This window comes from Herpailurus yagouaroundi, unplaced genomic scaffold (assembly GCF_014898765.1).
Source record: "Herpailurus yagouaroundi ecotype Mexico unplaced genomic scaffold, PumYag 166, whole genome shotgun sequence".
Lineage (NCBI taxonomy): Eukaryota > Metazoa > Chordata > Mammalia > Carnivora > Felidae > Herpailurus > Herpailurus yagouaroundi.
This window is the reverse complement of record NW_024412407.1, coordinates 9,096,710-9,107,796: the sequence shown is the minus strand read 5'-3', so window position 1 is coordinate 9,107,796 and position 11,087 is coordinate 9,096,710. Positions and strand designations below refer to the sequence as shown.

Below are 11,087 nucleotides of genomic sequence, written 5' to 3'. Positions count from 1 at the left end.
TTCTTTCTTTCTTTCTTTCTTTCTTTCTTTCTTTCTTTCTTTCTTTCTTTCTTTCTCTTCTTTTCTTTCTTTCTTTCTTTCTTTCTCTTCTTTTCTTTCTTTTCTTTTTTTTTTCTTTCTTCTCTCACTGACAAATAAGCTTCCACTGGCTTTTTCTCAGCATACTAGGACAAAGAATTCACAGGTAGGATTTTTTCTTTCTGGAGTAGGTGGTTAGAGGTGTCAAGGCAAGTAGGGAGGTATCAGAGAGAAGCTTGCAATGATTCCTAAAGGAGTAGGGTTTAACAGAATCTGCAGTAATAGCCCTATAACACACAGAATAGTTTTGCATAAGATTTTTCTTATAATAATTTTCGCTGAGGGTAAGGCATAACATTAAATGACAGTTTTGGTTCCATAAGAGTCAAAACTGAAAGATTTGAAATACTGATCCATCATGGAATGCCAGGACCAGGAGAATAGGCAGAGAGGGGTGTTCCCCAAATGGCCGCTCTTTTATTAATTCTGTCTTCCTTGAGCTGATTTTTGGGAGGAACCATTGGGTAACAGACAGTCCAGGATTATGCTTTCTGATCAGGGTCCAGATAGAGTATTGAGGGGCATTTGTATGCTTTGGAAAACACATGTACAAGATGATGATTAGGTGGATATTCTTTTGAAAATAACATAATATTTTGACATAGATGAACATTTACCCACTTGACATCATTATATAAAGGGCAACCAAAAAAGTTACTTAGAGTTTTCCTTAGAAGCAACTTTGAATTTTCTTTGGCAATTGAAGAGTTTGGGTTTTTTTTTTTTTTTTTGGTTTTTTTTTTTTATCCCATAGCTTCATTTTCTATGCAGTCTTCTTTACTCTATGATCTATTGTAAAGTTGACATTCTGCACATTTGCCACTTTTTCCAGTACGTTTATACTTTATATATAGAGTTTTTAGGAGATGTAAAAATGTTCGCTAGTGAAAAATTAGTAACTAATTGAAGGATTTTCCAATAATCCATATAGGGAGTATTTAAATACTAGCAAAAAAAGAAAAAAAAAGAAATTTAGCAGAATGAGTGAATAAAGCCTTCTTTGTGTAGGTGTATCATCTATTCATTCATGGTTGTTGTACCCACTGTAATGTCAGCAAAAGCCCCTGTGCATCCTTAATCTAATGGAAACCTCTGTCATTGATGGTAGAAAGCCATAATTGGGTTTGGGGAAGCAGAGCTGTCCTTGGGCAGAGCTGTCTCAGAATAAACCCCAGCAGTGTGCTTTTCTCAACAAGAAAAGCAAGAATTCACTAACTTACCCTCTGACCAGGATGAGATGATGATAAGATGCAAATTGTAAATCTAAAAGTTGCTTTGAGTTCACTGTATTTTTAGAGCTATCCTACTTCAAGTTCACTATGACAGCTTATCGGGAGAGGCCATTATTCAGAAGTCTGATAGAGACTTTAAATGAAGTGGAATCTTAGCAGCTATGCCAATTTCTTTATCATGATGGGGAAAGATTCCATTGGAAAATGCACTGTGATAAATGCGGCAAAGGCTGTTTGCTCTCAAAACAATAAGAAATCCCATCTGTAAGTGTATAGTAGTATCTGCTTTAAAAGAAATTCAGACTTGAGAATACACAAAGCATTACATATTTGCTGAATTCTAGTGAGTAGAAAACATGATTAATTTATATGTCGTTATTGTATTTTCCAGAAATTGTGCATCTTTGACAGTTTTGGAACCCTAGTGTTTGCAGTATTTATGGGAGTATGGGGTAAGTTATTTTCCTTTTTTTTTTTTTCCAGTTTACTTTTATATCTTAACATTAAAAAAAACAAACCTGAGATCGTATAGGCATCTAATTTAATAGCATTTCACAGTTTTATATAAGCTATCAAAGTAACCTACTTTTAGGACCTTGGATTCCCCAAGCTTCAGCTCCCTTAGAGCTCCATTTACAACTCTAAAGACCAATGTATGAATTACTGCATAAAAAACTACTTGAAAATATGGTTACTTAAAACACACATTTATTATTTCTCATGATTCTCTACGTCAGCTGGGGTGTTCTCCAGTCACATGCTGGCTCAGCTGATATCTGCAGTAAGCTAGCAGCTCCGCTGGGGTAGATGGTCTGGCAGTCGCCAGTCTGGTTTGGTCTATGGGGCTCAGCTGGGCTGGCTAGTCTTGATCTACATGGTGTCTCATCCTCCAGTGAGGGTTCTTCACATGGTGGTTTTAGGGTTCCAAAGAGAAGCAAGAGAGGGCAAACCCCAATACACAGACATTTTTTGAGTCTGTTGATGCATCAAGTTTGTGAATGTCCCATCAGCCAAAGTAGGTCATGGCCAAGCCAACAACAATGTGAGGAGGTCAGAGGACTGACTGTCCAAGGACTTGGATACAGGGAGACATGGTTCATTGGGAGCTATTATTGTAATAGTCCCCATAGCTGTGATCCACCCTGACTTTCATGGGGTTGGGGTTTTGGGGGAAGCCACAACACAGAGATTACAGGTAAGCTTTCTTCTTTATACTCTTTTATATGAGTGAGTATTTAATAAGTATATGTTACTATTATAATAGTAAATAATAATGATAAACTATTTAATAAATATAGTCCTAAAGAATATAATTCTTCTGTAGGTGCTTTAACACTGTAGTTGTATTATTTACTTTGAATAGCATCATTAATATGAGGCAATTACCATTTTCTTTAAATGCAGACATTTAAATGTTTAATTGACATAAATGTTCTACCATAGAAGAAAAAAATTCCATTTTCACAGACAAATGTGCTTCCAGTTTTATTGTGTAAGTCAAGGGGGAGCTAGAGCTCAGGTTATATAGATAGCTGGGAGAGGAACATGACTCGGGTCTCTTAGTCTTGAGAAGACAACACATGAACACATGCAGCTCACGAAACAGTTCTTCCTCAGTGTCCTCGAGAGCGTTTCGCTTTCACAGTGGTTATGCCTATTAGAAGTCACCAAATGGATCCCAGAACAGATGATCCAATAGTTCTGGGCACTGTTTACAGATTAGTTGCCGCTCCTGGGGAAAGTAAACTATAAGATGGCCAAACTTACCTACAAAGTTATTGTCCTGCAGACATTTACCTATGTTTTGGCTACAGACCAAACACTAGCTAATATTTGACACATAGAATAAAGATCAAATTTGTGCATTAAGATCCTCTTTACCCCTCCATTGTAAAATATATTTCTTTTGGGGCACCTGGATGGCTCAGTTGGTTAAGCGTCTGACTTCGGCTCAGGTCATGATCTCGTGGTCTGTGAGTTGGAGCCGTGCGTCAGGCTCTATGCTGGCAGCTCGGAGCCTGGAGCCTGCTTCAGACTCTGTGTCTCAGTCTCTCAGCCTCTCCCTGCTCACGCTCTGTCTCTCTCAAAAATAAATAAATGCTAAAAAAATAAGTTTGTTTAAATATGTCACCTTTATCCTCCCCCTAGTAAGAGCAGAGGTACCGAACACCTGGGTGATGGTCCTTTTAACAAACCAGCACTGATTTGTAAAGTATAAAATTCTGCCACATCTGTTGAACTCCATATATATCCTAATGCATGTTGACAGCCCTAATTTAGAAATACATTGTAAATAAAGCAAAAATTTATAAATTAATCTTGGCACTGCAAAGATAAACCTCAAATTTCCTAGCTGACTTTGCTTTCTGTGACCATCAACTCCACCATGTTTGTAGAACTGACTTAAGCATATTCAGCTGACTTTATTTCATCAGATTTTAGGATGCAGAAAACATTTCAACACTGCTTGTAGCAGCATATGTGCATCTTTAAGGATATGTATGTATGATGAAGTCTTTATTTTTAAAGTGTATCATATTGCTTTTCCTGTTACCTCTGCCCTTATGATAACCGCTGCTGTGAACCTTGTTACGGGAAATCAGAAATTGCAGAACCAAAGAGGCAGGAGGACCATGTGAAGTCTTTATTATCACTACCATTCATATTCCTCTAGCATCTCTTGTGTGCCCAGGTCTATTAGAGTATTGTTAGTAGTTTTGGCTCCCTCAGAATTCTAAAAGTTGAGGGCTGTAAGCCTTTTGTAGTAAATGTAGCACCAACCATATACTTACCTGAAAAACGTCCACCCTTTTAGGCCAAGCCAGCCCACCCGTTCATACTGACTTGGAGTCCTAAACCCATGGCGGAAGTACCAGTTGTTAACATATCCGCTCCTCCTCATTCCTTATTGCTCCTTACCTCCTTCCATTGGATTCTCCCTGGCTCCAGGCTCTTGGCTGCATGGCTGCAGTTTTTAATTTTCACCTTGGAGTCTTGGGCTGGGCCTAGTGATGTCCAGAAAAACACCAGACACTTGGCTTATAGGGGGGCTGGGGAGTCAGGAAGGCATTATCCTAACCTGCTACACTTGGGGATCAGGAAACAGCTATAGCCAGTTAGTTCGAGAACTCATTCTACTGTTCCCACTGCATCCACACCAGCACAATAATGCCGCTCCTGCAGCCATCTCTGCCTCCATTCAACTCTGTTTCAGATTTAAGTGACACATAAATGCATCTGATGGGCATTTTATAAAATCATATCAGGAACCCCAGCTGCAAGAAAGTCTGAAGCCATGTGGTTTTTAATCTAGTCTTAGTTAGGAAGTTGGAATAGAGGTTGAGCAAAGCTCATCTATCTTACTACCTTTGTGAGTAAAGAGGTCTAACTCATTTCAAGGCCTCATAAAATATCCCTGCTCTCCAGCAGTAAACGTCTAGTGACTAGAACACTACCACGTGCTACAGTGTACCCCTTGTCCTTGGACACCGCTGGATGGCACCACCAGTGCTGTATATGGCTCTCTTCTTCATGTGATGCATACTTTCTTTAGATGTAGTAATACCTTGATTAAGAGGACAAGCTATTCTTGCTTCCCAAGGTCCTAGGCAGCCTTCTCTCTTCTCCATTACATGTTGATGTAAGAGCCCTTGTCTCTCTAATCAATAAGTGCCTCATGGTGTGTGGTTTGCCAGAGAACATAGGTGCAATGCTCCCCGCCAGAGGAAGAGCAATCCAAAGACACAGGACAGGAAATTCCTTTCTGACATCATGCACAGTCACCCGAGGCCCTGGTGCTCTGGGCTCCCCAGCAATGTGTATCGGCAGTGCTGTGGCCCATGAGCAGTCTAAAACCTTGAGTGGTTATTATACGTTACCAATGTCTCCATGGGCCCTGAGAACTAATGCCCAAGGGTTTTGTAGACTTCACCCTCCAATGTCCCGCCTAGCTAAGGAGCAGGCAGCTTGAGGCAATACCACATGGTGAGGAAGCAGAGCTTGGGTTCTGGAGCCAAGAATGCCTGGGTTTGATTCCTGCCTCCAAAACTGTAACCTCGGGCAAGTATTTTAACCTTTCTGTGCCTCTCTCTCTTTGCGTCTAAAATGAGGAGAGTGATAGTTACCGTAGAGGGGTGTGAGGGCTTTTACCTATGTCATTAAGTTCATAACAGCCCTGTGAGGTAGGTCTTCTTGCCCCCCATTTTACAGAAAGGGAAGGGGTGGGGCTCAGAAAGTTGGAACATTTTGACCAGGAGTCACACATCTGATAATTGTCAGAACCAGAATTTGAACTTGATTCCAACATCTGGGTTATTTCTACTCTCACTCATTGTACTGGAAAATTAGTAAAGTTAAAACAAACACCGCTGGGAAGTGAGTGCTTTCCCGATTTCGGTTGTCTTCACCACTGGGGAGTGCTCGGTTCATGCCACTAGCAGCCACTTCCCAGGGTCTCCTTCTTTATCTCTGGCTGCCCACCTGAGATCTGCAGGATGTCAGGCCAGCTTCTCTCTGCTCTCCACTCTGGCGATTCTCAACTCTGACTGATGTTAGACCTTTGAGACAAAACAAAACACAATGTTCATGCCCCTGTTCTAGTCCAATATAATCAGAAACTCAGGGATGGTGCCTGGGCTCACTGTTGTTTTTTTTTAAAGCTCCCAAGTGCTTCTCATGTGCAGCCAGGATGAGACCCACCCCTCTACACCTCATTTAGTGATCTCATCCATGCCTGGCCTCAGTTACTACTATAAAAAGTATCCGGTTCAGGGGCACCTGTGTGGCTCAGTCAGTTAAGCATCCGACTCTTGATTTCAGCTCAGGTCATGATCCCATGGTTCATGAGTTCGAGTCCTTCATCAGGCTCTGCGCTGACAGTGTGGAGTCTGCTTACGAGTCTCTCTTTCTCTCTCCCTCTCCCTCTCCCTGCTCACGTTCTCTCTCCTTCAAAATAAATAAACTTAAAAAAAAAAGTTCCTGGCATACCTTAGATCTTTCTCCCAAGTTGTAGACTTTTACATACCTACTAGACATCTTTTCTGTGGCCCAGAGGCACCTGGTTAGAACCAAACTTGTTGCCTTCTTGGACTCACTCCTCTTATAGCCCTTCGCATTGTGGGGTATGGCACTAGAATTTAGGACATTGCCCAAGCCAGAAACATGGCTGGCATCCTAGACCTCTTCCTTCCCTTTACATACCTGCATCTTTCCAACCATTCTTCCTGCCAAATGTGCTGTCTTCTCTCACCTCCCCACCTAAGCAATCAGGTCTCCCTGCCTCTAGTCTCCAGACCACCTGCAATATCCCCTCTTCCTTTAAGTTACAACCTGAACTTCTTTCAAGGCATAGAGTCCTTTGTGATGTGCCCCGGCGATCTCTCCACTGGCTGCCCCAACCTTCCTCATTATACCTTGCACTCACTTCCAGATATTTGCGGTTTCTGGAAAGTATCTGAGTCTCTGGCTTCCTTGCCTGTGCATGCACAGCTCCCAGGGGAGATGACTTTAATATCCAACCTTCACCTGATCGAATCCAAGTCGGTCATCTCAGAGTGGCTGTAGTGGCCCCTTCTCTGGGAGAGCCTCGGCTACTCGTTGGTCACTCACCCAGAGCCACCTGTGCTTTTATCCTGCCCCCCCCCCCCCCCCCCGCTAGTCTCTGATAACTATCATTTCACCATCATTCCTACACACCTAGGAGCTCCTTGAAGCATGGCCTGTGTCTTCTTTCTCTTTATTCTCCACACATAAAAATACTTGTGTGTGGAACAGTGGTAAATCCAGTATTTCTATATAGGAAGAGCTTAGGGGTACCAGTCTGATTGAAAGAAGGACACCTGGGTGGCTCAGTCGGTTGAGTGTCTTGACTTCGGCTCAGGTCATGATCTCATGGTTCATGAGTTTGAGCCCTGCATCGGGCTCTGTGCTGACAGCTGAGAGCCTGGAACCTGCTTCTGATTCTGTGTCTCCCTCTCTCTCTGCCCCTCCCCTGTTTCTCTCTCTCTCTCTCTCTCTCTCTCTCTCTCTCTCTCTCAAAGAATAAATAAACATTAAAAAAAATTTTATAAGAAAGAAGGGTCTGTGGGATTTACCCTGAAACTGTATTTTCAGTCAACATTTAATGTTGTTTTTATTTAGTATTTTAAGTTTCAGGTCTTAAAAGATAGTAAAGAGTTCTAAAAATTATTTCATATTTCACACAAGATTGAGAAAAGCATCATTTTTGCATATTTAAGAATATTGTTTTAATCCGGGGTGGCTTGGGTGGTGGTAAATAGAGATTTAGGGACTACTAAAGTTTCCCCCCCCACCAGGGATGTAGGGAAGAACAGGCTGAAGGATGGATGGACCATAAACTGTTTTTGAATTATGGCAGTTATTTGTGTTTTTTACTTGGCAACAACATGCTGGTAGCAGATGTTCTAGCGTTAGACACACTCACGTGCCTTCTGACCACCGTGTTGTTGTTACCTTTCTGGTGGCTATAGTCTGTTTTCACAAGCTGAGTAAATTATCAACATCATCTTTAAAAAAAAAAGTAACTTGTTTTTCTCTTCTAAATCATAGTATCACCTACTAGATTAGGTTTTATTGACCGTGTACAAAAGTGTTATGAGTAATTACAATGATTAATAATTCAGGACAGCTTTGTTGACGGTCCCCATGCTCCTGTTCTCTCTCTGTTAGTAACCTTGTTTCTGGAGTTTTGGAAGCGGCGCCAGGCAGAACTGGAGTACGAATGGGACACTGTTGAGTTACAGCAGGAGGAGCAAGCCCGGCCAGAATATGAGGCCCGGTGCACTCACGTGGTGATCAATGAGATCACTCAGGTAAAGTGGACGTTAGGTGGATGCACTCTAGCCTGTTTATTACAGCAGTTCTCAGCTTTGGTGGCATATTGTAATCACCTGGGTACCTTAAAAAATACCGATGCCCGGAACCCATCACTGCGTGCCCTGATGGTATTTGGTGGCCTGGGGTGTGTTCCAGGCACAGGGATTTTTTTAAAGCTTCCCTGGTGATTCTAATGTGCAGCCAAGCCAAAGAAGTATCGCTTAGAACAGTGGACATGGGAGATAAATGTGACCCTTCTTTGTTGTTACCTTTCCCGTGGCTATAGTCTGTTTGCACAAGTTGAGTAAGTTATCAACATCCTCTTTAAAAAAAAAAAAAAGTAACTTGTTTTTCTCTTTTAAATCATAGTATCACCTACTAGATTAGGTTTTATTGACCTAATCTAAAGTAAAAGTGGGGGGAAAAAATTAGACCCTGACTTAAAATGTAGAAGAAAAGATGCATTGGTTTGTGTCCTTTCATTCCGGTAAAAAATGCAAAAAAGAAAAATCAGACTCCATGAGCTCGTTGTATAGGGAAGGATGCATTGGATTTTTTGGTTGATTCTCAGTTTTTCACATGCACCTTCATTATTACAGCCCCTTTTTCATCCTAGACCAGCCACCCTTTGTGCTGCACTAAAGCCTCAGCCACTGCTCCACCTTCTGGTTGGGACGCACACGAGACTGTGCGGCTGTCATCCTCAAGTTGTAGAAAGACTAGAGGAAGAAGGGAAACAGTTGTTGAAGTCCAACTATATTTAGGCCTGTGCTAGGCATTTTATATAATTGGAAAGGTAAATTCCTTCTGCTACTGCAAAAATAAAAATAAAACAAAGCTATACCTCTCGGTAGAAACATTCCAAAGCCAGTGAAAGATAATTTTTGGGTCATCTGCATTAGTGCTCTTTTCCATCAACACAGAAAATTTAGAGCTGATTGTTCTTGCAGTCATCAGCATAAGGACGGTCAGTTCTGAGTACGAATAATTCTTGGAAAGAAAATGCTTTTAACAAGAGCATCTGAAAATGTCCCCAAGTATAGATTTTATAAATTGAATCAGAGATTTACAGAAGGCCGACACTAAAAGGGACTGGAGGGAGCAGTTCAACCTCCTCATTTTATAAATGGAAAAAAAATGAGGTTCAGTTATCAACAGAAGGTGACGTTTGTCTTTTACAACATAACAAGCTTCCAGCGATTCCCATTTTGTATAGTTCTCACTGTTTACTATGGAAGAGGATGGGGTCAAACCATGTGCTGTCAAAGGACAGCACATTCAGAAATGAAGGCAGAAACTTACATAAAATTAGATGTTGCAAACACCTTTTAAATAGTAGGGCAGAAAAAGCTTATAGTATTGGCAACAGAAAAGGTGCTGAAGAAAGACAATTTGGTAATTTAAAATTGCCAACGAATAAGTTAAATTTCCGTTGAAACATAGCTTGTTAAAAAACTAAAGATGAAGGTTCATTTTTCTTTATCTTTTTTCCTCATTTTACTTTCATTGCTAATGCATACTCAATTAGGCTGTAGTGTGGTAATGAAGTCTTGGGAATGAGACTGCAAATCTAAACAGCAACTTACTAGCCGAATGATCTTCGACAAATTATTTAACTTCTCTGTGCCATAACTTCCTCTATAAAACGGGATTGATAGAGTTGCTTCCTCACACGGTTGTGGTTAGGATTAACTGAGTTAATGTGCAGAACCTACTTAGAATAGTACCTGGCCTAGAGTAAATGTTAAGTATTTGTGGCTACTATTATACTATAGCTACTCTTACAATCCAGATAAATCTTGAGAAGTACTGATCTCCAGTTTTAAAAATTAAATATATTCTTATGAGTTATGGAAACTCTTAAAATTCATAGCTATGCCAAATCAATATATAAAGCTCAACCAAGAAACACATAATAGGTACCTAGTATTTGCAGACACCGTGGAACTCACTGTCCTGCGTGGGCTCTGTGCCGTCATTGCCACCATTTCTAGAATCTGAGACAAGCTCAGGAATGTAGTTTACAGCTTAGCGTTGTCAGATAGACTCCTGAGCTGAGATCACAGCAGACAAACGGTTCATTGTTGATGCTCACATTTTCAAAAACCATTAAAATGAGCACGTACTTGTTATGTGTATGTTTGAAATCAACAACAACAGCAAAATGCAGTTATGAGTAAGGAGGCTGTTTGAAAACTAATTTTTTCAAAAATTAAGCTTAGGATTTAGAGACCAATCAGGACAAAAATCATTTCACCAGAGTATACCTTTGATTGACTAAACTTTTTTTTTTTTTTTTTTAGGAAGAAGAGCGTGTGCCCTTCACTACCTGGGGGAAATGTATCCGTATAACCCTCTGTGCAAGTGCTGTCTTATTCTGGGTAAATCAGTCACAGACTTTTTAATATCTAATTTTAAATATCCTGGAAACTGAAGGCACACTGGAAACTAGTAGTCTGATAGAAGTGTTTCCAGAGAACCACTCAGCCACCATGTGGAACAACTCTCAATATCTATCTGCTCACAGTGGTTCTTTCAGTTCCTTCCACCTCATGTGTTTAGATCAGATCAATGGTTCTGGATTTTCCATTTTCTGCTGAAGAGACCAAATGGGAGGCATTAAGAATTCTAAAATTTTCCAACAGTAATAGCTAAAATAAAATGTCTAGGGATAGCCTTAAAAGGATAATAGGAATTATCAGAGAAAACGTAAAAACTACTGAAAGATACAAAAGAAGACTTAAACAAATTATTGTAGATGAAAAGATAATATGCCTAGATTATCAGGACTTTTGAAATTAATTTGGGGTTTATTATTAATAAAGTCATATTAGTAATATAATAATTAGTAATATATCAAGAATTTTATTGGCTCAAAAATAGCCGAATTAGAAAATAGGACATGAAGCCCAGATATGGGACCTCCTATCATTAACAATACAC

At 40.4% G+C, this 11,087-nt stretch overlaps 1 protein-coding gene across 2 annotated transcripts in view; it reads left to right on the top strand.

Moving 5' to 3' along the window:
- Window positions 1-11,087, top strand: part of ANO6 (anoctamin 6) — a 197,029-nt gene that overhangs the window by 149,907 nt on the left and 36,035 nt on the right. For both annotated transcript variants that reach the window (XM_040488369.1, XM_040488370.1), the window contains 3 exons: window positions 1,702-1,762; window positions 7,998-8,140; window positions 10,448-10,525. In XM_040488369.1, the coding sequence (XP_040344303.1) occupies window positions 1,702-1,762; window positions 7,998-8,140; window positions 10,448-10,525 (282 nt within the window). The remainder of the gene's footprint in view (window positions 1-1,701; window positions 1,763-7,997; window positions 8,141-10,447; window positions 10,526-11,087) is intronic.